We start from the raw sequence: 27,809 nt of genomic DNA, 5'->3' as shown, positions 1-27,809 counted from the left end.
ATGAAAAAGCATGCAAGGAGGCGGCCGTATTCGAACTTGGGACCATTCACCACCAAGTCTGGTGCTGATGCCACTACACCACTGGCTGGCAACATATACGTACTTTGACAATAAATTTTCTTTGAACTTTGATCATTTGCACATTTTGTACAGATTCTAGCTGTTCCTGTGTTAATTTCTCTGTTCCTGAAGTAATGTCCCATCTCTCTGCTCTCCTTATCTAACATATCTACAGAGGTCCAGTTGTGGCACTTTTACTACCTCCTCTTTGAACACCTCTCATTGCATTACATTCAAATGACTACTCTCAGTCTACACTTGTGTGTAATGACCTGGGAAAGGCTTCACTGTTAATGTAATGGTTTCTCTGTAATGCAGTGTTTGGGTTATGACTAGAGATAACGGGGGCTTTGGAATGTGTGCTGGACAATGAGGGGAAGTGTTCTTCTTTCTTGTGTGCCCGAGAACGAGGGATTTGTGGGCTTTTGTTTGAAGAAGATGGCAGAATGGGGAATTTGTAGACTGCTGGAATGGGGTCAGGAGTGGACGATGCCTGGGGGAAATCGATGGAGAGCAAACAGATGGGAAAACAGTGAGCTCCAATGTGCACAGTAGACTGTTTCATGAAAATGGGCCCTTTTTCTTTTTGTTTCCTTTATTAACCCTATAGTCAAACTAAGAATTATAAAGCTCAATTGTTTAATTGCATATTGTGTACTGTTTGTTATTTCATGGTACTGATTTGTAACAGGGAACACATCACGCAGCATCCACCCAAACAAGATTCCTCAGGTTTGGTCTGCCGGAGGCTGTCTTGCCCTAGATTAATGCTGCTATCCAGATCTGAGGATTACACTTGCATATCCAAATGTCCTCCAAGTAACCTTGGCAATGGTTCTACTTAATACTTTTACATTAGTCTATTACATGGTTCAGTGTCCATAACTGATTACTCCAAATCATCCAGCTATTTAAGGTGTTATACTTAAATGCACGCAGCATAAGGAATAAGGTGGGTGATCTTGTTGTACTGTTACAGATTGGCAGGTATGATATTGTGGCCATCATTGAGACATGGCTAAAGGATGCATGTCTCTGGGAGCTGAACATCCAAGGATACTCGGTGTATTGGAAGGATAGGCAGGTAGGTAGAGGGGGTGGTGTGGCGTTAATGGTAAGAAATGATATTAAATCATTAGAAAGAGTTGACATAGGATCGGAAGGTACAGAATCTTTATGGGCTGAGCTAAGAAATCGCAGGGGTAAAAGGACCCTGATGGCAGTTATCTACAGGCCTCCAAACAGCTACAGTGATGTGGACTACAAATTACAACAGGAAATAGAAAAGGCTTGCCAGAAGAGCAGTGTTATGATAATTGTAGGGGATTTTAATATGTGAGTGGATTGGGAAAATCAGGTCGGCACTGTATCTTGAGAGACAATTTGTAGAATGTCTACGAGATGGCTTTTTAGAACAACTTGTTGAGCCCACTAGGGGATCAGCTGTACTGGATTGGGTATTGTGTAATGAACCAGAGGTGATTAGAGAGATGGAAATGAAGGAACCCTTAGAAGGCAGTGATCACAACATGATTGAGTTCACTGTGAAATTTGAGAAAGAGAAGCCGAAATCCGATGTGTTGGTATTTCAGTGGAGTAAAGGAAATTACAGTGGCATGAGAGGAACTGGCCAAGGTTGAATGGAAAGGGACACTAGTGGGAAGGATGGCAGAGCAGCAGTGGCTGGAGTTTATGCGAGAAGTGAGGAAGGTGCAAGACAGATACATTCTGAAGAAGAAATTTTCAAATGGAAAAAGGATGCAACTGTGGCTGATGAGAAGTCAAAGCCAAAGTAAAAGCAAAGCAGAGGGCATACAAGGAAGCAAGAATTAGTGGGAAGACAGAGGATTAGGAAGTTTTTAAAAGCTTACAAAAGGAAACTAAGAAGGCCATTAAGAGGGAAAAGATGAACTATGAAAGAAAGCTAGCAAATAATAAAGAGGATACTAAAAGCTTTTTCAAGTATATAAAGAGTAAAAGACAGGTGAGAGTAGATATAGGACTGATAGAAAATGATGCTGGAGAAATTGTAATGGGAGATGAGGAGATGGCAGAGGAACTGATTAAGTATTTTGCATCAGTCTTCACTGAGGAAGACATCAGCAATATACCAGACATTCAAGGGTGTCAGGGAAGAGAAATATGCACAGTCATAATTATGACAGAGAAAGTACTCAGGAAGCTGAATAGTCTAAGGGTAGATAAATCTCCTGGACCAGATGGAATGCGCCTTTGTGTTCTGAAGGAAGTAGCAGTGGAGATTGCGGAGGCATAAGCAATGATCTTTCAAAAGTCAATTGATTCTGGCCTGGTTCTGGAGGACTGGAAGATTGCAAATGTCACTCTGCTATTTAAGAAGGGGGCAAGGAAGCAAAAAGGAAATTATAGACCAGTTAGCTTGACATCGGTGGTTGGGAAGTTGTTGGAGTCGATTGTCAAGGATGAGGTTGCAGAGTACCTGGAGGCATATGACACGATAGGCAGAACTCGGCATGGTTTCCTTAAAGGAAAATTCTGCCTGACAAGCCTAGTGCAATTTTTTTTTTTGAGGAAAAAGTAGGTTAGACAAGGGAGATGCAGTGGATGTTGTGTATTTGGATTTTCAGAAGGCCTTTGACAAGGTGCCGCACATGAGGCTGCTAAACAAGATAAGAGCCCATGGAATTACGGGAAAGTTACATACGTGGATAGAGCATTTTGATCGGCAGGAAACAGTGGGAATAAGGGGATCCCATTCTGGTTGGCTGCCGGTGCCAGTGGTGTTCCACAGGTTTCCGTGTTGGGGCTGCTTTTTATGTTGTAAATCAATGATTTGGATTATGGAATAGATGGCTTTGTGGCAAAGTTTGCTGATGATACAAAGATTGGTGGAGGGGTCGTTAGTGCTGAGGAAACAGTCTGCAGAGAGACTTGGATAGATTGGGGGAATGGGCAAAGAAGTGGCAAATGAATTACAATGTTGGAAAGTGTACGGTCATGCACTTTGGTAGAAGAAATAAATGGGCAGACTATTATTTAAATGGGGAGAGAATTCAAAGTTCTGAGATGCAATGGGACTTGGGAGTCCTCGTGCAGGATACCCTTAAGGTTAACCTCCAGGTTGAGTCAGTGGTGAAGAAGGCGAATGCAATGTTGGCATTCATTTCTAGAGGAATAGAGTATAGGAGCAGGGATGTGATATTGAGGCTCTATAAGGCACTGGTGAGACCTCACTTGGAATACTGTGTGCAGTTTTGGGCTCCTTATTTAAGAAAGGATGTGCTGACATTGGAGAGGGTTCAGAGAAGATTCACAAGAATGATTCTGGGAATGAAAGGGTTAACGTATGAAGAACGTTTGACCGCTCTTGGACTGTACTCCTTGAAGTTTAGAAGAATGAGGGGGAACCTCATAGAAACATTTCGAATGTTGAAAGGCATGGACAGAGTGGATGTGGCAAAATTGTTTCCCATGGTGGGGGAGTCTAGTATGAGAGGACATGACTTGAGGATTGCAGGGCACCCATTCAGAACAGAGATACAAACAATTTTTTTAGCCAGAGGGTTGTGATTCTATGGAATTTGTTGCAATGGGTGGCAGTGGAGGCCAAGTCATTGGGTGTATTTAAGGCAGAGATTGATAGGTATCTGAGTAGTCAGGGCATCAAAGGTTATGGTGAGAAGGTGGGGGAATGGGACTAAAGGGGAGATTGGATCAGCTCATGATAAATGGCAGAGCAGACTCGATGGGCCGAATGGCCTACTTCTGCTCCTTTGTCTTATGGTCTATTTTGCAGTGTTCCTTGCATATGATTGATACGAAATACTGTGAACAATTTACCAATTCTGGTGCATCCAAAACGTTTAGTTCAAGATTCATTGGGTTTCTCCAGTCAATGCTAATTAAGCTTAAGTAACATTTCTAGATTTATAAATCAGCCCATAGGTCGGTGCGATAGATTTGGCGATTTAATAAAAAAAAAAAAAAAAAAAATAATTCTACCATAATTTACATTGCAGCAATGGATTCTGAGTGTTTGGTGTGATATATTTTGCTATTCATAGAACATGCTTTACTTTGCTTCCTCTTGGCAGCACATTTTGATTTCATTCCCATATTTAGTTTTGAATTTAACAACTAGAGGAATTTATACAGGTAAAGTGAACAGAAGGGCCATCTCAGATAATTTAGGTGGTGTTGCTCACTCAGACATTAGTGGGGTGGTTACAGTTGATTGGGTTTGCATTGCATTTTGGTAACTTGTCCATCAAAACTGACAGAAATTTGTTTGGCATCAACGACCAACACAGTCTGAGGACGATGCTGGGTGCAGCACGTAAGTGATACCATGATTCTGGTCCCAACATAGCATGGTCACTAACCTTAACTGTACACCTTTGAAATGTGGGAGGAAACTGGAGCAATTTGAGAAAACCCATATGCGTGAGGTTAGAGCAAACTCACTCTTTACAGACATAATTGGGAATTGAACCCATATCACTGGCTTTGTGCTAAGTACTACACTACAGTTCCAATCCTCAAATCTGCAAGAGAATAAAATCTGCAATATTTGATACAGCTTTATGTCAGTTTTCTATTTACAGAGTTTCCCATTCAGTGTGACCAGATACTTCACCCCATTTTTCAGCTCCTGTCTGAACTTCCTCTGTGTCAGTCCATAGATACAAGTGTTGGTGCAGGAACTGAGTAGTTGCAACATGAATCCTGTTTGCTGGCTGATGTATATGGGGTTGCTGTAATACTTGTCCTGGTAATTGTAGTTTTCTATCCGCCATTTTAAGGAATGTACAAAATTTGGTGTCCAGAGGAGGATGAAGTTGCCAGATAGAGTGAAGAGCAAAATCATAGACTTCTTACGGTTCTCGCTTTCGGGATCATTGCGATTATCCCCGTTACTCACAAGTGCCCTACGAATTTTATTGGAATTTATAATATGTTTGACTGTAAGGGCATTGAACAAAAGGATGAGAACGATTGGTATCAAAGGAGTTACTACACTGTCGAAAGACTCGTAAGCCGCCCACAGGGGTGAGGTATAGTAGACAGCAGTTACAATGCAGAAATATGGAATATTGTTAATCACATATCTGGGTTCAAAGATAAGGTAAAGTGGGACGCACCTCAAGAAAGCCAGCGTGCACACAGTGGCTATAACTACACTTGCTGTCTTCTCGGTACAGTACCTTGGTCTGAGTTTTGGACAAGAAATGGCCACAAAGCGATCGAAGGTAAAAGCAACTGTGAACCAAACAGAGCAATCGAGGGATGCAATCTTTGCTACAAGTATGATGGTACACACCGGAGTGATGAACAAGAAGTTTATCGGTAAATAAATGTTGTTAATTCGCTTCAGTATGACTTCGACAATCACCACCATTAGATCCGCTGTAGCCATGGCAACCAAATAGCGAATAATACATTTGGAGAGTCCGCAATTTCCCCGGCACAGGATAACGATCGCCACCAGATTAACTGCAACAGAAAGAAAAGAAAGTTATCACCACACTCTGCAAATAATCCAGAGCCAGAGGAAAAGAGAATCCAACTTTTTAAAACTTTATAATAAGATGAAGAACAAAAGATCCTACATAAAATGAATGCTCTTGGTGCTTTTTGAGACAGGATAGCAAAGGATTACTATTAACAGTTGATCTGCTGGAGGGTGGGCGATGAATGAAAACACCATTAAAAGATATTGGAACTTTGAGAAGGAAAACATGGCATTTCCTGATAATCCCAATCCCCACAAAACACTCACAGTGCTAAAACGAGTCCGCAGACCAATGAACATCCATTATGGTAAATTTTGGATGTCGGTGACCTTGCATCCGAACTGACAGAGAACTGGAATTGTGGTTACCAGAAATTTTCGAGTGCAATATTGAATCCTACGGTCTGCCACACCTTCTGGAAGATACATTTCCTTCAGGTTGCATTGTTATTAATTGGGGCAGTAGGGAGTTAGCGAGTGTGTGAGGAAGTGAAAAACAAACGGAGAAAAATCCGAGAGGGAGAAGCAGTCAGATGGATGCTTAAGATTATCCTTGTGAAGGTGTTCCTCAAAATATCCTCACACAATTTCATATGTAGCACTTCACCAAGTCTATGTTGACCTCTTTAAACTATTCTCTTTTTATTCTCCCCATATTCCCATGAACTCATCTGAGGTTCCCCAGTCACCTCTGTGACCAATTGTTTTATCCCAAACCAATCCTCCTTCAGGTGTGAGGTAACTGGAGCTCCTGGGGGGAAAAATCCAAAGGAGAACGTTCAAACTCTTAACAATTAGCATAGAAGCAGAGATGAACCTGGGTAACTGAATCTGTGAGACAGCAGCTTGACTAACTGTGCCATTGTGACACACCGGTGATGTAATTTAAGATTAAGTGTAGAAGATTCCAAACCATGAACACTGAAAATAGTTCACCAGTTTTGAAGGATTACAAGGATGCTATTGCCTCATTCAGAGGAAATGCTTGGTCACCTGAATGGTAGGAATGGAAGAGGCAAAGGGAAAGTGATGTAGTTGTATAAAGCAGTGCTGAGCAAGACAGTGGTTGTTGGTGGAGATGGATGAGTGAACCAGGGACTCGGAGCAGGAATGATAATTCCAGATGGTGAAAGGGAGGAAAGGTGCATCTGGTGGTGGGGCAGCTGGTGGATGTACATGTTTGTTATACATCCATGCTTGCCTCTCTCCACTTGCCTGACATATATGCTCTCAGCCTCCCTTCTGTAAAAAGTAATATTTGCATGATGTAATTTAAGAGAAGAAAAATAAACACTCACAGGACATTCAGAAAATTATGCACATCAGCTAGTTCCTTTTGCTTACCTGTGATGCCAACTGCTGCAAGAATGGGGTAGTAGATGCTTTCAAACACAAAGATAACTGGATAACCCATGTTATTTGTCAAGGAGAGTTCCACATCAGACACTGTCTGAAGGTTGTCGGTCTAGTTATAGGAGACCTTTCTTATATACAAAGTAATGGTCTGCTGGGATTCTCTCTTGGAGTGAACTCTGTTTGTTACATTCAATTAAATAACCAGACTTAATCAACCAAAGACTAAACCTATTTTGGAAGCTATTTTTAAATTTTTTTTCCTCTGGAAATAAATGGTTTCTTAACAGCATTTTTACTGCCTCAATAACAGGCTTCTGTGTAGCTGTTGCACATGTGACCTATCCCTTCAATAGTTATCCTCACAGAACTCTGTTGTCTAGCAGAGGGAGCTGGCCACTCTCAGTGACTGTGAAGCTACTGTGAATGTCCCCAAGAAAATGAATTTCAGGGTGGTAAACTGTCACATAGATAACACTTGCAAAATGCTGGAGTAACTCAGCAGGCTAGGTAGCATCTATGGAAAAGAGTAAACAGTCAAAGTTTCAGGCTGAGACCCTTCATTGGCCCTCAGTGTGGATGACCAATATCATATTGTTGGGTTCCGTCCAGATAGGTCTTCTGATATACAGTAACAGACTACTTCAATATCAGTGTGGAAGAATTTGTATCCACCTTTATTACTTGTAAAGGAATGCTTATTCTCAAATGTGGGTAGCTTCAATCTTACAGCTTAAATCAAAATGTTTTTACACATTTACAGAGTCCAATAATTCATCCTTAATTTCATTCCTACAGAATCTGCATCTGTTTTAAGTGAGCTGCATTTGTCTTCAATTTATCCACTTGTCTTTTGAGGCTTCCTACCCCTATAACAACTGTGTCCTGTTTTTCTCTGTTGTCATTATGTTCCCTGTCATAAAACACATGCCCTGATTGCAAGATTTCCATCAAAAACAAATCAAAAGAGCACAGTTAATTTGTTAGGTTGTAAATTAATTTTAAGTGCTTTTTACAAGAAATTGTAAAAAAAAAACTGACTTCCAAAACTGTTCCAGTTAGAACAAGACCAAAACATGTGTGTCAGTGTAGCTGTCTCAGTTTTACATCTATCACAATAACTATCAACATTATGAAAGATTTTAGACAATCTCATCCCCCGTTTCTATTCCCTGCTCAGGCCTCTTACCTCTTCTCACCTCCCATTGGGCCACTTCTCTTCCTTCCTGTTCTCCTATTCTCCACTTGCATCAGCTTCATTCCTCTCATACCCTTTATATTTCCTATGCACCTGGCTTCAACTATCACTTTCTTGCTATTCCCCCATCCCCTCCCCCCACCTTTTTATTCTGGTCCCTCCCCTCTTCCATTCCAGTCCTAAACAAGGGTCTTGGACTGAATGATGACTGTTTATTCTTTACAACAGATACTGCCAGAGCTGTTGAATTCCTCCAGCATTTTGCTTATGTTGCTTTGTACTTTCAGCATATGCAGAATTTCTTGTGCTTACTATTGTTAAGTGTATTTGTACAGTTTGTCTTCTATTGCACAGCGGTTGTTTGTTACTCTTTGTGTGTAGATTTTCATTGATTTTATTTTATTTCTTTGTACTCTGAATGCCTGCAGGTAGTATATGGTGTACTTCAAAAATAAATTTTCTTTGAACCTCAAACTTCTGCGCATTCACTTCATCTCCAACTTTTCTTGTGTTCATATCTCAGCACATGAAGTAATGTCCCATCTCTTTGCTCCATCGAGCTCTCCTCATCCCTCCACATCTATAAAGTTCCAGTTGTAGCAGTTCCTGAACCTTTGACCTTTAATTTCATTGAGCTTTCACTATCGCCTCTTTGAACACCTCTTATTGCATTACATTCAGTTGACTATTCTCATTCCACTTTTGCATAATCAACTATCCACATAATAACAGTGGCATTAGCCAGCTTGGTGCTTTTACATTGGTCAGTTCTATGGTTCATAACTAATTACTCCAAATCATCCAGCTGTCCTGCAGTGTTTCTTGCATACAATTGATAGGAAATACAACACGTGCACTAATAGTTTAACTTTTTCATTTTCTGTTCTTGTTTCTGTTGAATACTAAATGTTTTGTTCCTGATTCATTGAGTTTCTCCAGTTTTTGCTGATTAATTTTAAATAATTTATCTAGATTTATGAATTAGCTCATGGATTAGTGCGATAGATTTGGAGAAAAAATGTTCAACTGTAATTTAGGTTGCAACAACCGATTCTGAATGTTTCATATGAATTATTGCCACTCATAGACCATGCTTTACCTTGATTTCTCTGGGCAATTTGAATTTATTCCCATAGTACATTTTGATATTTAAAGACCATAGGAACTTCTATGGGTCAAGTGAACAGAAGGGTGATGTCAGATGATTTGGGTGGTGTTGCTGGCTCAGGCAGTAGTAAAGTGTTTACAGTTGCCTGTCTTTGAATTGTGGTTTGATCCATTGGTCTATAAATTCCAGACTGAATGTATTGGTTGGTTGGCAGGGGGCAAAGAGTGGGAATAAAGAAGGCCTTTTCTGATTGGCTGCCAGTGATGAGCAGTGTTCCACAGTGGTCTATGTTGGCATCGCTACTTTTTACGTTATGTCAATGATTTGGATGATGGAATTAGGGACTTTGTGGCCAAGCATGCAGACGATAGGAAGAAAGGTGGAGAGGCTGGTAGTATTGAGGTTGCAGGGAGGGTGCAGAAGGACTTGGACAGATTAGGAGAATAGGGAAAGAAGTGGCAGATGGAATACAGTGTTGTGAACTGTATGGTCATGTCCTTTAAGACAAGGAATAAAAGTGTACACTTTTCTAAAAAGGGAGAAAATTCAAAAATCTAAAGTGCAAAGGACTTGGGAATCCTTGTGCAGGATTCTCTTGGGGTTAATTTTCAGGTTGAATCAGTGGTGAGGAAGGCAAATACAATGTTTGTATTAATTTTGAAAAAAAACTAGAATATAAAAGGAAGAATGTAATACTGAGGATTTATTAGATGTTGGTCAAGCACTGCTGGTGTATAGTGAGCTGTTTTGGGCCCATTATCCAGAAAAAGTAGTGCAAGCTTTGGAAAGTGTCCAGAGACGTTCAGAAGAATTATTGAGGTAATGAAAGGGTTATGATGTGAAGTGTTTAATGGCTCTGGGCCTGTACTCGGTGGAATTTTGAAGAATGAGGAGGATCTCATTGAAAGCTATTGAAATTTCATTGAAAGGCCTAGATAGAATGGATGTGGAGAGGATGTTTCCTACAGTGGGGGTCTAGGGCCAAAGGGAACAGCCTCAGAATAGAGGGATGTCTATTTAGAACAGAGATGGGGAGGAATCTTTTCAGCCAGAAGTTGGTGGTTCTGTGGAATTCTTTGCCCTGGCCATTTTAGAGACCAGGTGATTGGGTGTATTTTAGGAAGAGTTTAATAGTTATGGCATGAAGCGTTACAGGGCAAAGGTAGGAGAATGGGGTTGAGAGAGAAATGAGTCAGTCTTGAGTCTGCAGTGCTGTGTGTGGCTCTGTGACTCAGAGTGGAAGTGGGGAGAAAAGGAGAGCTGTGGTGATACGGGTTTCGTAAGGTACCAGGGTCTGGGACATCTTGAAGTGAGTCCTCAGCGTTCTTAAATGGGAGATTGAGCAGCCAGAGGCTGTGGTCCATGTGGGTACCAATGACATGGGTAAGAAGAGTGAGGAGGTTCTGCAAAGTTCTAATTCAGGGAATTAGGTGCTCAGTTAAAAGGCCAAACTTCTAGAGTTGTGAGTTGAAGATTGCTACCCATGCCATGTTGGTAGTGAGGCGAAAAATAGGAAGATCATGATGTTTAACAGATGGCTAAGATGTTGGTGCAGGAAGGAGTGCAACAGAATTTTGGACCAGTGGGCACTCTTCCAGGGAAGGTAGGACCTATACAGAAGAGGCAGTTTGCACCTGAACTGGAGGGGAACTAATATCCTAGTGGGACAATTTACTAATGTGGTAAGGTTTAAACAAGAGTTACAGGGGGATTGGAACCAGAGTGCCAGAATTGTTAGTGGAGAGGCTGTGGAGAGAGATGTTGGTGAAACTTCGGGATTCAAAATGAATAAGATGCGACTAGAGTCCTGAGCTGCATATATTTCAATGAAAGAAATATCATAGGAAAAGCAGATGAGCTCCGTGCATGGATCAACACCTGGGATTATAACTTCTCAGCCATTAGTGAGACTAGGTTGCAGGAGTGGCAGGATTGTCATCTCAATATTCCAGGGTTCCTCTGTTTTAGATTCAACAGAGTGTGAGGGATTGAAGTGGGTGGAGTGGCATTTCTAGTCAGGGAAAATATCATGGCAGTGCTCTGTCAGGACAGACAGGAAACTCATCTAGTGTGGTCTTACAGGTGGAAATAAGGATTGAGAAATGTATGGCCATGTTAATGGGGTTAAATTATAGACCACCCAACAGTCTGCCAGATTTGGAGAAAATTTGTGGAGAGGTTGCACACTGCTGCAAGAAGCAAATGGTTGTTATAGAAGGTGATTTTAACATTCCACATATTGATGGGCAGTCCCATAATGTAAAATGACTAGATGGAGTAAGTTTGTCAAATGGGTTCAGGAAAGTTTTCTAAATTAGCATACAGTATGTCCCAATGAGAGTACGTCTGATATTTGATCTGCTATTAAGGAATGAGACAGGGAAGTTGACTGAAGTCTGTGTTGGAGAACACTTGACAGCTAGTGATAATGATGTCATTAGTTTCAAAGAAAATATGGAAAATGATACGTCTGGACTGTAAGTTGAAATTCTAAATTGGAGAATGGTCAATTTTGATGATATCAGAAAGGATGGCAAATGTGAATTGGGACAGGCTGTTAAGTAGGTGGTCTTCAAAAGTAAAATCTTGAGAGTAAAATGTTTGTATGAGCTGTCAGAATAAAAGGTAAAGATAAACAGGTGTAGGGGAACTTTGGTTTTCAAGAGAGATTGAGGCCCTGGTTAAGGACAAAAAAAGTGTTCAGCAGTGGTTGCATCTCTGGCACCGAGACTGGACCCTCAGCTTAGAAGGGAAGGAGGAAAAAGAGGAGAGCAGTCGTGATAGGGGATTCGATAGTTAGGGGGACAGATAGGAGGTTCTGTGGAAGAGATCAAGAATCCCGAATGGTCTGTTGCCTCCCTGGTGTCAAGGAGGAATACTGTTAGTTATGTTAGCCAGCAGCCTGAAGAAGGACCCTGTCAGCCAGCATCGAAAAAGTATCCTTCGCAACAGTTTGGCAAACAGCAAAGGAGTTTTATTCGTTTGACCTGTACTCCTGGCTGGAATATTCGATCACGAAAGACTACATTCTGCTTCGCATGCAGGCATTGCCTGTGTGGAGGATATGGGTTCCATTCTGAGTCCACCTTCACTGTCACTGGATACCACAACTGGCGGAAAGCTACAACAGCTTTCAAAACCCACCATGTAAGTGCAGCTCATAAGTTTGCTATGGAGGCATGGGGCAATTTCAGATTGAGAAAACAAGATGGTTCAAGATTGGGAAAGCATCCGTGGAAACGAGCTGTCAACGTTTTGGGCCGAGACCCTTCGTCAGGACTGAAAGTTGACTGCTCGTTTCCATGGATGCTGCCTGACCTGCTGAGTTCCTCCAGCGTGTTGTACGTGTTGCTTTGACCACAGCATCTGCAGTGTACTTTGTGTTCAAGATTGGGAAATTTGCTTGATAAAGGACATGCAAAGATTGTCCAAGAAAATCGTGAGTATAATGTTACATTTACTGCTATTAAGCCTGCTGGTTTTGCTTAGACTTCCAAGCGGTGATTCTGTTGGTTTTTGTTTTAAATTCAGTAGCCGAATTAATTGAGGTATTGCATGGCCAGAGTATGATTTGTCCAACTCCTGGTAAAGCCTTGCATCTGTTGTTTGACTTTAATGACGGTGTATCTTTTGGCACAGTCTATGTAATGCGAATAGCAGTGGACATTGTGGGTTACTGTTGTGTTTTTCAGTTGAAAGGGATGCATTTGACGCTGACTGTGGGATTGATGCATGATTCGTGTTGTGCGCTTTGGGTCGGATGCTCTGTTGGTTTGATTGTTTATGCTCTATGTAGCCCGGGTTGTCTCCGATGTTGATGACTCTGTCACAGTTCACTTGTATATTAGATCTATCAATTGCTGTTGCTTGTGAATCAACAGAAGCATTTATAGTAGGCACATAATGCTTGAAACAGACTTTTGAAAACCATGCGCCTGGCCTTGCGAATACATATTACCATACAGTACATCTCTCAGTACCATTACTGAATAATTCAGCCCCACTGTAGCACCAGCAAGAAAAAATCTCTGGTGCTGCTAGTGCATAGGGGTGAGATGTAGTAGGCATCAGTTTCAATGCAGAAATATGGAATATTGTTGATTGGAAATCCAGGCTCGAACATGAAGTAAAACGGGATGCTCCGTAAACAGGCCAGTATGCTCACTATGGCTATAATGACACCTGCTGTCCTCTTGGTACAGTACCTTGGTCGGAGTTTTTGACAAGAAATGGCCACAAAGCGATCGAAGGTAAAAGCGACCATGATTGCAATCGAGGACTGCAATCTTTATCACAAGAATCAAGGCACAGACTGGAATGATGAACAAAACGTTTATCGGCAAAAGAATGTTAATTCGCTTCAGTATGACTTCAATGATCATCACCATTAGACCCGCCATTGCCATCGCAACCAATTAGCGAGTAATACATTTGGATAGTCTGCAATTTCCCCGGCACAGGATTACGATCGCCACCAGGTTCATTGCAACAGAAAGAAAAGAAAGTTATCACCAGACTCTATGTGCTGCCACATGTCTTGCACAAGTTATATTTCCTTTGGCTTACATTGGCATTAATTGGGCCAGTGTAAGAAGTTAGAGTGTGTGTGTGTGTGTAGAAGAAAGTTCATGCTCTTGACAATGAGCATTAGAAGTCAAAGTTGAAACTGGGTAACTGAAGCTGTTGGACAGCAGCTGTACTAACTGTGACACAACAGTGATGTAATTTACACTTGGTTAGTTAAGTGTAGAGGATTCTAAGCCAGGAATAAAGAAAATAATTCATCAATTTTGAAGGAATACAAGGATGTCATTGCCTCATTCAGAAGTAGTGCTTGGGCACGTGAATGGTGGGAATGGAAGAGGCAAAGTAAGGTGATGTGGTTGTATAAAACAGTGCTGAGCAAGGCAGTGGTTGTTGGTGGAGATGGATGAGTGAACCAGGGAGTCAGAGGAGGAACGGTACTTCCAGATGGTGAAAGGAAGGAAAGGTGCATCCGGTGGTGGCATCTTACTGCAGCTGGTGGAAGTACTTCATGCTTGTTATACATCTTTGCTTGCGTTTCTCCACCTGCTTGACACATATATTATCAGCCTCCCTTCTATAAAAAAGAATTTTGCAAGAGAAGAAAAATAAACTTTTTTTATTGGGCTGCTAAAGTTTATTACAAGATGTTAAACAAGTCATTAATCCACAAAAATCTCGATTATATTTTGATTACAAGTTTAAACTAAAGCAGCTTTTAAAATTTAGTTAGGAACACCTAAAATTCCTAGCGTTTTCTTCAGGAAGTCGGTCATTAAGATGAAGTTTTGCTGGGCTCCCTGGCATGCCTCTTCCTCACCATTTCTTGAGGCAGGATGCAGTTTATCTTCCCACTCTCTGAGGACTCAGTGAGAGTTGTCATTACTGGATGGTTCTGTGTTTTTCCAAAGAAAAAACTGATCCACCATTGGCCCGATGCAGACTTTGGTAATCCTGGATGGTGTGGAATGACTTCCCCAATGTGCTTAGAGCTGCCACAGGAGCTATTACTGGAAGCTGAACCAAGGCGCCTCCTGTAATAATCATGGGTTGCTGCAAGTGATCCAGTCGATGGAATGGATCCCATTAGGACTTTCCAATTAAGTTTCCAGATGGTAACCTTAGATGAGACCCACACCAAACAGGAATCCGAGAGCTTTAACTGAAGAAGGCAAACGCTAGGCTCTAGGGCCCATTTGAAACAGTTAGCGGCACGAAGCGATCCAATAGACACAAGTTTTCTCTCTTTTCTCGAAAAATAAACATTTACAGGACATTCAGAAAATTATTCATATTGATTAGTTCCTTTACCTTACCTGTGATGGCAATTGCTGTAAGAATGGGGTAGTAGATGCTTTCAAACACAAAGATAACTGGATAACCCATGTTATGTGTCAAGGAAGGTTACCCATCAAGTACTGTCTTATGATTGTTAGTCTAGATACAATAGACCTTTCTTATATGCAAAGCAATGGTTTTCTGGGACTTCCTCCTGCAGTAAACTGTTTGTTACATTCAATTAATCAACCAGACTTAATCAACCAAAGACTAAACGTACTTTAGAAGCTATTTTTAAATTTAGTTTTTTCCCTTTGGAAAACAATAGATCTCCCAAAAGCATGTATACTGCCTCATGGAGCAGCTTGTGTGCAGTTATTGCACATGTGGCCTATCCCTTCATTAGTTATCCTCACAGAACTGTTTATTGTCTGGCAGGGAAGCTGGCCACTGTCAGTGACTGTGAAGCTACTGTCAATCTCGGTAGTATAAGGTGACATTCATGTATTTTGATAACAAATTTACTTGAACTTCTGTCTTTATTTCTTGCACTTTACACTCTATTTGCCCCATCCTTTGTTTTTTGTCCCACTACCTCCCCCATTCTGCTACCATCTTTGTCACGCCATCACATCTCATCTCATCCAGCACTGACCTTCCTAATCCAAATCTGACACCTATTCTATATCCTTTACTCCCTCCTGGGATATAAAAATGACTCTCACATCCCGGTTTACAGTCTCTTTTGCCTTCATACCTTCTCTCAGTTCCTCTCTAAGTTATTACTCCAATTTTTCAGCCTTGTTTCCCCATTTATACTTTTGTGATCAATGAAGACTTGTGTTCATCCAGGACAGGCCCACAGATCTGCTCTGCAGTTCTCTTCTCACTCTTTCTATTCAAATATAATACTTACGATTTTTCAATATTGAATTTCGATCACCCATTCTCCCAGCTTTTTAAAAAAAAAAAAATCTTTGATGCCTGTTGTTCTCGTTATAGTTCACCCCAGCCCCAAGTTTTTGTCTCATCTGCAGATTTGGAAACACTGTCCCAAATATACATATCTAAATTGGAGTAGGAAGAGAAGTGGCCCTGGTACTGACTCATGGGGAACTTCATTGTCGTCTTCTCTCCAGTCCGAAAAGCAGCATTCCACCATCGCTCTCTGTTTCCTGTTACTTTGCAAATTTTCTACCCTTGCTAGTTTTCTTCTATATTATCAGTCTTGATGACAAGCTTGTAATTTGTCACCTGTTGAGAAAGCTTTTCAAAACACATATCAATTGTAAATCTTCCATTGATTATCTCCTGCTATTCTGGTGGGGGGGGGGGCAGTAGAACTCTACCAAGGTAGCTGGACATCACACCCCTCAACTCCACACTGGCCTTTTCTCATCAATCTATATCTGTCCAAATGATTGCTAATTCTGTCCCCAGTAATTGCTTTGAGCAAACTCCTCATGGAAGTTTAATCATCCAGCTTGTACTGTCTGAGTAAGTGTGAAATATTTAGAACATTCTGATTGCTAATCCACCAATATTTGGAGGATTATGGTCAGGACGTCCTTTGTTTTTTTTTCTCTTTACCTCCCTCTGCAGTCCAGGATACTTAATTCAATTTGAGATTATCAAAAAGATTTTCAAAGTTCAAAGCCAATTTATTATTGGGGTGCGAGAGGTCCGGGTTCAAATCCCAGATGAGCCCCCACTTTATGTTACGTACCAGCAGCAGTAGAGCACAAACTGAGTCAGGGTTTAATGTTAAATCACTATTTATAGTCGGTGTCTACATTCCCCCCTGCGCTTATGCTAAGGAGGCACTCTGTGAACTGTATGGGGCTATTAGTGAACTGCAGAATGCACACCCTGATGGACCATTTATTGTCACTGGAGATTTTAACCACGCGAACTTCAAGTCAGTGCTCCCCAAATTCCATCAGTATGTGGACTTCACCTATTACTGTAGCGAGCTCCTGCTTGCAGTCCGGAGTCTTAACTCTCTAACTCTAATTTTCTCCTCCCCCCCCCCCCCCCAATGTCCCAGCAGTCTGTCCACATTCTGTTATACTGACGTTATACTCCTGCTTCGTCCAGGCATTTAAAATGATGTCCATCACAAACAAGACCTGTGGTCATGTAACAGTACATATATGTCACCATATGATTCCCTGAGATTTATTCCTTGGAGGCATTCACAGTGGAACACAGAAAATACAAAAGAATTTGTGAAAAACTACACACAATCTTGGTGGTTTGTCGTGTCTGAGATAACTGGAAACCTGTGTGGCTGAATTTTAATTGTAGAAAAGCTGTTGCACTGGGGCATTTTCACTCTCGCAACCTCAGAACTCCAGGTCCAGTGGTATGAACAAGTGTCACAAACTTGAATCTTTCTTGATTGTAGTGGATGACCATGACATCTTTGGCAGCTTTTCATGCCCCTCGCTTTCCACAGATTGTTACAGCAACACTTTCCTAGCCGTTGGATATTAATGTTGACCTCATCCACCCAGTCTGCCAGAGCTGACTTTGCATGCTCGGACAGGCATGAATCCTATTCCACCTGTGTGTGAGGCCACCAGCTCCTCTCACCAGTAATAGTCTGCCTGTTGAGCAGTGTACCGGGATGTAGGCACTGTTGCATGCAAACAGCTACATGGAGCCACAGGTGAGAGCTGTGTGTCTGGTGGGGACCAAAGGTGAGTGAACTGTCCCAGAATGGATATTAGAAGCCCCTTCACCAGAGATGCTACCCCTTTCTTGGCACCCTAAACACCTAACACATAAACAGAGGCTGCCAAATAACTAAAGTGCAAGAGACAAACTGGTCAAGTACAAAAAATAGTAAATAAATAATACTGAGAATGTGAGTAGTAGAGTCACTGAAAATAAGTCCCCAGGTTGTGAAATCAGTACAGTACTGAGGTGCGTGTACCCACGCAGGGCAGAAGTCTGATGGTTGTAGATGTAATGCCCCGGTTAAGATTTCTGCTGCTATGCTGTTGGCATTTCATTTGAGCAGTTCCTACAAAAGCAGTGTGTCCTGTTGGTAGAATGTTTTAGTTTTGGCTAAAGATAAGAAGCCCTGCTATTCAACTTGGGAATGTTGTGTCAGCCAATCAGGATGATAGAATCAGGGAAAATTTCCAGAGAGTGGGGCAGAGAGAGATTTGTGACAGACAGTAACCTGATTCGGGATCTTTTTGGCAGGAGTTGCAGAGAGGACAAGAGGGAAGATGCCTCAGAATGCCATGGGAATGAGAGTCCCCGTTGCAAGAAGTGCTTTGTGCAGATGAATGGCTCCAAGGAGGAAGGACAATATTCCTGAGAAAGAGTGGCAGCTTGCTCGAGATGGTTTTCGAGGGTAGTTTGAAAAGGTGTTGGGTGTTTACAAGCAGAGCATGGGTCCAGTGCATGAGTAGTAAATACTCCCCCGAATACCCAGTTTTGGAAGATACAATCTCTAATGTGTGCACATTTAGACTAGTTCAGCTACAATGGGCCCCTTTTCCTCTTTTCTCTTTAACTTCATGCTAAAGTGAAATTAGTAAATATACTTTATAATTTTATGTGGAGTACGATGTATATTTCTTGTCGACAGATAATTGTGTATGGGCAATATTTACACGGCATTCAGTTGGATTGGGGGTTTCTTTAATTGGAACAGCACACCTTTCCTGTTTGGTTTAACCCCAAATCATACCGACCCTAGATGCATATTGTTTGTGAAAGGTGCCCTTCTCACCGCAGATAAGCCAAGTCTGCTTACAAAACCGATGTAGGAAAACAACTGTTCCTGAACCTGGTGGTGTGGGACCCAAGGCTCCTGTAACTCCTTCCTGATATGATCTTGATTATATCCTTGCTCTGACTCCAAAAGCATCTTCTTTGGTATTCAAAAGTGCTCATTTAAGATATGTCATCACAATAAATTTGGTTTTGGTCTTCAATCAATCTCATACCAATTTTTCCATTCATATGGATAGAGAATATTTCTAATTTCTGTTTGTCTGGTGTTGGATCTTTCTCATACTCCTTCTGTGTGCCACTCTGAATTCATTGGGATCAGCTTGATTTTCACCATGTTGTGGTGGGACAGTGTGACATTGGTACAAGGCTGGTGGATGGTTGGTGAATAGTTTAACATCTTCTGTGGATTACATAAGTGTAAGATTAATTTATATATGTGTATTGAGGTTGGGAGTGAGTTTTCTAAATTCAAAGTGTGGCAAGTGAACTCACTCCAGGTGTTACCGAACGTGGGAATTCTGAGTCAATCCTTGAGGACTGGGTGACATCGTTTGCAGTCAGGGAAACCACCGAGGATATCTGGCCCCAGACTTCTCCTCTGTGTTGGAAAATGCTGGGGGTGAGTGTCTCCGATCAGAGCCAAGATCACAGCACCATAGGTGGCCCAGCTGCATAGAGGGTGTATCAGTGTGGTATATGTTGACATGTACATTGTTGTTACTGTACCTTTTCATGCCTTGTGGTACATTAGGCGGCATTTTTACTGCTTCCATAGTATCTTTTTTAAGAGGCTGAGTTGCTAGCTCGACACTCAACTCAGCTCGAATGAAAAGCATGCAAGGAGCCAGGCAGATTTGAACTCGGGACCATTCACGTCGAAATTTGGTTCTGATGCCACCACACCACCGGCTAGCAACATATGAACTTTGACAATAAATTTTCTTTGAACTTTGATCTTTTGCACATTTCATACATATCCAAGCTGCTCCTGTGTTAATTTCTTGGTACCTGAAGTAGTGTCCCAACTCTCTGCTTTCCTTATCCAATATATCTACAGAGGTCCAGTTGTGGCAGTTCCCCACCCCTTCACCTTTAATTTCAATGAACTTTCACTACCTCTTTGAACACCTTCCATTGCATTACATTCAAATGACTACTCTCAGTCCGCACTTGCATATCCAAATATCCTCCTGATAACATTGGCATTGGGTCTACTTAATACTTTTACGTTAGTCTATTACATGGTGCAGTGTTCATAACTAATTACTAAAAAAGCACCCAGCTATTCTGTAGTGTTCTTTGCATGTGATTGATATGAAATATTACTAAAAGTTTACCAATTTATTCCTTCTCTGGTTTTGTTTCTAGTGCATACAAAATGTTTTGTTCCCGATTCACTGGGATTCACTAGTCAATGCTAATTATTTTAAAATTTTTCTAGATTTAAGAATCAGCCCATGGATTAGTGCGATAGATCTGGCGATAGCAAAGTTCAGCCATAATATACGTTGCAGCAACGGATTCTGAGTGTTTGGTGTGATATATTGCCATTCATAGAACATGCTGTACCTTGGTTCCTCTTGGTAGCACATTTTGATTTCTTTCCCATATGTAGTTTTGAATTTAATGACTAGAAGAATTTTTACAGGTAAAGTGAACAGAAGGTCTGTCTCAGATAATTTAGGTGGTGTTGCTCACTCAGACATTAGTGGGGTGTTTACAGTTGATTGGGTTGCATTGCATTTTGGTAACTTGTCCATCAAAACTGACAGAGAAATGTGTTGTTTGGCATCAACGAGCAACACAGTCCGAAGATGTTGCTGGGTGCAGCCCGTAAGTGCCATTGTGATTCTGGCCACAACATAGCATGGTCACTAACCTTAACTGTACATCTTTGAAATGTGGGAGGAAACTGGAGCACCTAGAGGAAACCCATATGCGCGTAGGGAGAGCAAACTTAGTCTTTACAGTCAACGTCGGGAATTGAACCCATATAAGTGGATATTGTGCTAAATACTACATTACGGTGCCATCCTCAAATAATCTGCAAGAGAGAATAAAATCTGCAATATTTGATACAGCTTTATGTCAGTTGTTTTCTATTTACATAGTTTCCCATTCAATGTGACCAGATACTTCACCCCATTTTTCAGCTCCTGTCTGAACTTCCTCTGCGTCAGTCCATAGATGCAAGAGTTGGTGCAGGAACTGAGTAGTTGTAACATGAATCCTGTTTGCTGGTTGATGTATATGGGATCGCTGTGATACTTGTCCTGGTAATTGTGGTTTCTCACTCGCCATTTTAGAGAATGTATAAAATATGGAGTCCAGAGGAGGATGAAGTTGCCAGATAGAGTGAAGAGCAAAATCATAGACTTCTTACGGTTCTCACTCTCAGGATCATTGCGATTATCGCGGTTACTCACAAGCGCCCTACGGGTTTTATTGGACTTTATAATATGTTTGACTGTAAGGGCATTGAACAAAAGGATGAGAACGATTGGTATCAAAGGAGTTACTACACTGTCGAATGACTCGTAAGCCGCCCACAGGGGTGAGGTATAGTAGGCAGCAATTGCAATGCAGAAATATGGAATATTGTTAATCACATATCTTGGTTTAAAAATAAGGTAAAGCGGGACGCACCTCAAAAAAGCCAGCGTGCACACGGTGGCTATAACTACACTTGCTATCCTCTTGGTACAGTACCTTGGTCTGAGTTTCTGACAGCAAATGGCCACAAAGCGATCAAAGGTAAAAGCGACCGTGAACCAAACAGAGCAATCGAGGGCTGCAATCTTTGTGACAAGTATCGTGGCGCAGACCGGAGTGATGAACAAAACGTTTATCGGCAAATAAATGTTGTTGATTCGTTTCAGTATGACTTCAACAATCACCACCATTAGATCCGCCATTGCCATGGCAACCAAATAGTGAGTGATACATTTGGAGAGTCCGCAATTTCCCCGGCACAGGATTATGATCGCCACCAGGTTAACTGCAACAGAACGGAAAACAAAGTTATCACCAGACTCTGCAAATAAACCAGTGCCAGGGTAAATAGAAATTTTGAATTATAAAGCTTCTTAATAAGATGAAGAACAGAAAATTCAACATAAGCTGAATGTTTTTGTTGTCTGGGAAAGGATAGCAAAGGATTATTACTAACAGTTGATCTGCTTGAGGGGTGGGGGTTGAATGAAAACACCGTATTAAAGGATATTGGAACTGTAAGAAGGAAAACATTACATTTCCTGAAAATCCCAACCCCTACCAGGCAAACACGATACTGCTGAAATTAATCCGCAGATCAAAAGACATCCATTGTGGTAAATTTAGATGTCACTGACCTTGCATCAGAACTGACAGAAAACTGGATTGGCTGGTTATATGAAATTCTTCAGTTGAATATTGAGCCCTATGATCTGCCACATCTTCCAGAAAATACATTTCCTTTAGGTTACATTTTTATTAATTGGGGCAGTGTAAGAAGTTAATGAGTGAGTGTGAGTGAGTAAGAGAAAAACAAAGAAACAGAAAGATCTGAGTGGGAGTAGCAGTCAGATGGATTCTTAAGATTATCCTCGTGGAGGTTTTCCTCAAAATACTCACACACAATCAGATATCTAGCGCATCACCAAGTCTGTGCTGACGTCTTTACACCAATCTCTTTTTATTCTCCTCATGTTCCCATGAACTGATCCAAGATGCTACAAGTCACTGAGCACGAAGTGTAATTCCGTGACCAATTAGCACACGAATCCAAAACTCCTTCAGGTGTAAGGAAACTGGAGCTCTTGGGGGGGAAAAATGCAATGGAGTACGTTCAAACTCTTAACAATTGGCATTTGAAGTCAGAGTTGAACCTGGGTAATTAAAGCTGTGAAACAGCAGCTCTAATAACTATGCCATTATGACACAACAGTGATGTAATTTACATTTGTTGATCAAGGAATCTAAGCTATGAACACTGTAAATACTTCACCAATGTGGAACGAATACAGGGACATTATTGCCTCATTCAGAAGAAGTGCTTGGACACCTGAATGGTGGGAACAGAAGAGGCAAAGGGAAGGTGATGTGGTTGTATAAAACAGTGCTGAGCAAGGCAGTGGTGGTTGGTGGAGATGGATGAGTGAACCAGGGAGTCAGAGGAGGAACGGTACTTCCAGATGGTGAAAGGAAGGAAAGGTGCATCCGGTGGTGGCATCTTACTGCATCTGGTGGAAGTACATCATGCTTGTTACACATCTCTGCTTGCCCCTCTCCACCTGCCTGACACACATACTCTCAACCTCCCTTCTATAAAAAAGAATATTTGCATGCTGCAATGCAAGAGAAGAAAAATAAAAGTTTACAGGACATTCCAAAAATTATGCACATCAGCTGGATCCTTTTCCTTACCTGTAATGCCAACTGCTGCAAGAATAGGGTAGTAGATGCTTTCAAACACAAAGATAACTGGATAACCCATGTTATGTGTCAAGGAGGGTTGCCCATCAGGTACTGTCTGAAAGTTATCAGTCTAGTTCGACAGGACCTTTCTTATATGCAATGGAATGGTCTTCTGGGATTCTAACGTGGTGTGAACTCTGTTACATTCAATTAAACAAACCAAAATCTAAACCTATTTTAGAAGCTATTTTTAAATTATGTTGTTTTTTTTTTTTTTGGAAATAAATGGGCTCCCAAAAGCATGCTTACTGCCTCAATAACAGGCTTGTGTGTAGCTGTTGCACATGTGACCTATCCCTTCAATAGTTATCCTTAATGAACTGTGTGTTGTTTAACAGAGTGAGCTGGCATCTGTTAGTGACTGTGTAACTATTGTGAATGTCCACAAGACAACGAATCTCAGGGTAGTGAACTGTCAAACTCATATAAAACACTTTCAAAATGCTGGAGTAACTCAGCAGGCATGGTAGCATCTATGGAAAAGAGTAAACAATTGACGTTTCAGTCCGAGACCCTTCATTGTCCCTCGGTGTGGATGAGCAATATCATATTGTCAGGTTCCATTCAGCTAGGTCTTCTGAAATACAGTACATCAATGTCAGTGTGGAACAATTTGTATGCACATTTGTTACTTGTAAAGGAAAGTCTATTCTCAAATGTGGGTAGCTTCATTCTTACAGCTCAAAACAAAACATTTTTAGACAATTACAGAGTCCAGTAATTCATCCTTAATTTCATTGCTTCATAAACTGCATCCGTTTTAGGTGAGTCCACGTTGTCTTTTGAGCTGTCCTACCCTTGTGATATCTGTGTCCTGTTTTTCTCTGCTGTCATAACGTTTCCTGCCATAGAACACACATGCTGGTTGCAAGAGTTCCGTCCAAACAAACGAAAAGGGCCAGAAAAGCACACTAGGATCACACAGATTCCATTTTGTCACATTGCATTTTAGAAGTGTTATAAATTCATAAAGACTTCAGGGTCACAGATATGTTTCCAGATTATATTCCATTTGGGGAGCTTCCAGTTTCAATATACTGTCGAATCCTCCTTCTGGTTTAAAAAACAAACAAACAAAAAACTGCCCTCTTCTTCACCCCCCCCCCCCCCCATATTTCTATTCCCTACTCTGGACTCTTACCTCTTCTCACCTGCCTATCACCTCCCACTAGGTCCCCCTCTTCCTTTCTGTTCTCCAATGGTCCACTCACATCCCTTCCTGCCCTTTATATTTCCTATGCACGTGGCTTCACTTATCACCTTCAAGTTGTCCTCTTTGCCCTCCCCCACATTTTTATTCTGGTACCATCCCCTTGCATTCCAGTCCTAAAGATGGGACATGACCTGAATGTTGACTGTTTATTCTTTACTACAGATGCTGCATGATTTGTTGAGTTCCTCCAGCATTTTTTATGTTGCTTTCTATCTTCAGCTTCTGCTGATTTTCTACTATGATAATTATTCGTATTTGTACAGTTTATCGTTTTTGCAGATTAGTTGCTTGTCAGTCTTTGTGTGTAGATTTTCATTTATTTTATTTCTTTCTTCTGCTCTGAATGCCTGCAGGTAGTATACAGTGACATAAATGTACTTTGAAAAGAAATTTTAATTGGACTTCAAACTTCTGTGTTTGATTCATCTCCAGATTTTCCTGTGTTCATATCTCAGCACATGAAGTAATGTCCCATCTCTTTGCTCCATTGAGCTCTCCTCATCCCTCCACATCTATAAAGTTCCAGTTGTGGCAGTCCTGAACCTTTGACCTTTTAATTTCAATAAGCTTTCACTATCGTCTCTTTGAACACCTCTCATTGCATTATGTTCAATTGAGTATTCTCACTCCACGCATGCATAATCAAATATCCACATAAACATTGGCATTCACCAACTTGTGCTTTTCCATTCATCAATTATATGAAACAGAGTTCATAACTAATTAATCAAAATCACCTAGTGTTTTTTGCATAGGATTGATATGAAATATTGCTTGCATACTAAAAGTTTAACAAATTTTCATTTTCTGTTTTTGTTCCTGATTCATTGGGTTTCTGTAGTCAATGCTAATTAATTTTAAATAACTTTTCTAAATGAATGAATCAGTCCATGGAGTAGTGTGATAGGTTTGTCAAAAAAAGTTCAGTCGTAATTTTGATTGCAATAATGGATTCTGACTGTGATATTGCCATTCATAGAACATGTTCCTCTGGGGAGCACATTTAGATTTTATTTCCAAATTTAATTTTGGTATTTAATGACTAGAGGAAATGTTTATAGGTAAAGTGAACAGAAGGGTCATGTCAGATGATGCTGGTGGTGTTGCTGACTCAGACAGTAGTAAGGTGTTTACAGTTGACTGCCTTTGTATTGTGGTTTGGTGCATTGGTCCATAAATTCCAGGCTGAATGGTGTGAGTGAAGCCAGTCTCCTGACTTTAATATTTTATGAGAATCAGTGGGGCCATCACAGCAGCACAGTGGTTAGAATAAGGCTTTGCAGTGCAAATGCCTCTGTTCAATTTCACTGCTGTCCATAAGGAGGCTGTGCTTTCTTCCAGTGACTGCATGGGTTTCCGCTGGATGCTCTGGTTTCCTCCCAGATTTGGAAGACATACAGTTGGTTAATTAGTCACATGGGACCAACTGCGCTGCTGTAGCTCCTTGGGCTGGAAGGGCCTGTTGCTGTGCCTACAATCTCTAACAGTAGGAATTTCTGACAATAAGAAGAATATGTTTTCATAGCTATTTCTTTGCTTCAGTATACATCAGGTCTCAAATAATTGCCAATAATTTTCGCATGACATTTTTACTTTTTTGACCATCCAAAAAGTACTGTTACTGAATTATTTCATTGTGTGTTATACTTATTTTCTCATCCTGTTGATTAAATTCTATGAAATATAACTTACAATAATCAATATAATTTGGGTTTCTCATTCTCTGGTTCAGGAATCATAACTGTATTTTAGTTTTGAGGAAATTACCAGCAGGTTAGACAAATGAGAATCAGTGGATGTTGCTTATTTGTATTTTCAGAAGGCCTTTGACAAGGGGCCACACCTCAATCTTGTTAAGAGTCCATTGTATTGCAGGAAAGAAACTAGAATGTATAGAACATTGGTTGGTTGGCAGGAGGTAAAGAGTGGGAATAAAGAGGGCTTTTTCTGATTGGCTGCCAGTGACTAGCGATGCTCCACAAATGGTCTGTGTTGGCACCAATTCTTTTTACGTTATATGTCAGTGATTTGGATGATGGAATTGATGGCTTTGTGGCCAAGCTTGCAGATGATAGGAAGAAAGGAGGAGAGACTGGTAGTTTTGGGCTTGCAGGGAGGATGCAGAAGGACTCAGACAGATTAGGAGAATAGGCAAAGAAGTGGCAGATGGAATACAGTGTTGTGAACTGCATGATCATGCCCTTTAAGACAAGGAATAAAAGTGTAGACTTTTCTAAAAAGGGAGAAAATTCAAAAACCCGAAGTGCAAAGGATTTGGGAATCCTTGTGCAGAATTCCCTTAGGGTTAGTTTGCAGGTTGAATCAGTGGTGAGGAGAATTCTCCTGCTGGTTGTGAATGAAGTAACAGCTTCTTGCAGTCACTCCTATCTCACTTACTTTACTGTTTTCAATCTGTTTTGAAACCTCACTTTTAAAAGTGATTTTTTTAGAACTATGATTATGAGGAGTACCACAGGTACTAAGAAAGAAGATGCTCCTGCTTCTTTGGATTATATAATGGATTTGCTTCAAAAACACGAAAGAATCTTCCAACAAGTTCCAACAACTTAGATCTGAATTTAAACTAATGGACGCAAAATTGGATTCTATTCAAAAAAACTTTAACTGAGCATGGTAAATGAATAGAAGAGAATGAAGAAACTCTGATTTTGGATGCAAGAATGGATGACCTGCAAAAGCAATCTAAACCTAATGAGAAATTAAGACAGAAGATTATTGATTTAGAAAACAGAAGCAGAAGAAATAACCTACAAATTCTGGGTCTTGAAGAGTTAACAGAAGGTGATCAGCCTACTGAATTCTTTGCAAGCTGTTTGGTACAATTTTTAAAAAAAAATCTTACCGTCTGCACCTATGATTGATCGAGCTCATAGATCGCCCGTCTCGAGACCACCTCTGGGAGCCAAGCCCAGATCAGTTATAATTGGTTTTCATGAATTTCAAAAAAAAGGGAAGTTTAATTTGTGAATCTCATCGAAGATCAGGATTGTCGAGGACTTTTCACCTGAGGTCATGAATGAGCATGCTAAATTCAAAGGGGTTATTTTGGAACGTTTTAACAAAGGTTTAAAGCCATCTCTTCATTATCCTGCTCGTTTTAGAATCATTCTGCAAGATGGTTCTGAAGAAATGTTTCGCTCGAGTGGAGAAGCCTGGGATTTTTTAAAAGACAATGGATTGTTTGTTTAATATCTTGCTATACGGATAATTGTTTCTCTTACTTTTGGTGAACCTTTGCAGCTAATTTTCCTTGTGATTTAAATGCTTTACTTTGCAAATAAGATTTTAATGTTAATACCTGGTGTAGTTATATGTTATGAATTTTGGTAAGTTTTATTATTTTATACGCTTTTCT

The 27,809-nt window shown here is 40.8% G+C and overlaps 2 protein-coding genes across 2 annotated transcripts; both read right to left on the bottom strand.

The window, feature by feature from the left end:
* Positions 1 to 14,348: 14,348 nt before the first annotated feature.
* On the bottom strand, positions 14,349 to 14,981 carry LOC140739728 (pancreatic progenitor cell differentiation and proliferation factor-like). Its single transcript, XM_073068230.1, has one exon. The coding sequence runs from the start codon at positions 14,819 to 14,821 to the stop codon at positions 14,510 to 14,512; it is 312 nt and encodes a 103-aa protein (XP_072924331.1). The 5' UTR covers positions 14,822 to 14,981; the 3' UTR covers positions 14,349 to 14,509.
* Positions 14,982 to 20,864: 5,883 nt separating this feature from the next.
* Positions 20,865 to 23,239, bottom strand: LOC140729244 (probable G-protein coupled receptor 139). The gene is made up of 2 exons (XM_073048844.1): positions 23,170 to 23,239; positions 20,865 to 21,763 (listed from the first exon to the last, which is right to left on the bottom strand). The coding sequence occupies exons 1-2, from the start codon at positions 23,237 to 23,239 to the stop codon at positions 20,865 to 20,867; spliced, it is 969 nt and encodes a 322-aa protein (XP_072904945.1).
* Between the last annotated feature and the right edge of the window lie 4,570 nt (positions 23,240 to 27,809).

The sequence above is a fragment of the Hemitrygon akajei genome, chromosome 1 (genome assembly GCF_048418815.1).
Source record: "Hemitrygon akajei chromosome 1, sHemAka1.3, whole genome shotgun sequence".
NCBI classification, from domain to species: domain Eukaryota; kingdom Metazoa; phylum Chordata; class Chondrichthyes; order Myliobatiformes; family Dasyatidae; genus Hemitrygon; species Hemitrygon akajei.
The sequence above is the reverse complement of the archived record's forward strand: the minus strand, read 5'-3'. Positions and strand labels throughout refer to the sequence as shown.

What these genes read in the sequence shown, in the direction of transcription:
- LOC140739728 (XM_073068230.1), bottom strand. Translation starts at nt 14,821, where the DNA reads ATGGGATCCATTCCATCGACTGGATCACTTGCAGCAACCCATGATTAT.
- LOC140729244 (XM_073048844.1), bottom strand. Translation starts at nt 23,239, where the DNA reads ATGGGTTATCCAGTTATCTTTGTGTTTGAAAGCATCTACTACCCTATT. An exon ending in TGCAGCAGTTGGCATTACAG is followed by an intron (nt 21,764 to 23,169) that starts GTAAGGAAAAGG and finishes GTTCTGTTGCAG; the next exon opens with TTAACCTGGTGGCGATCATA.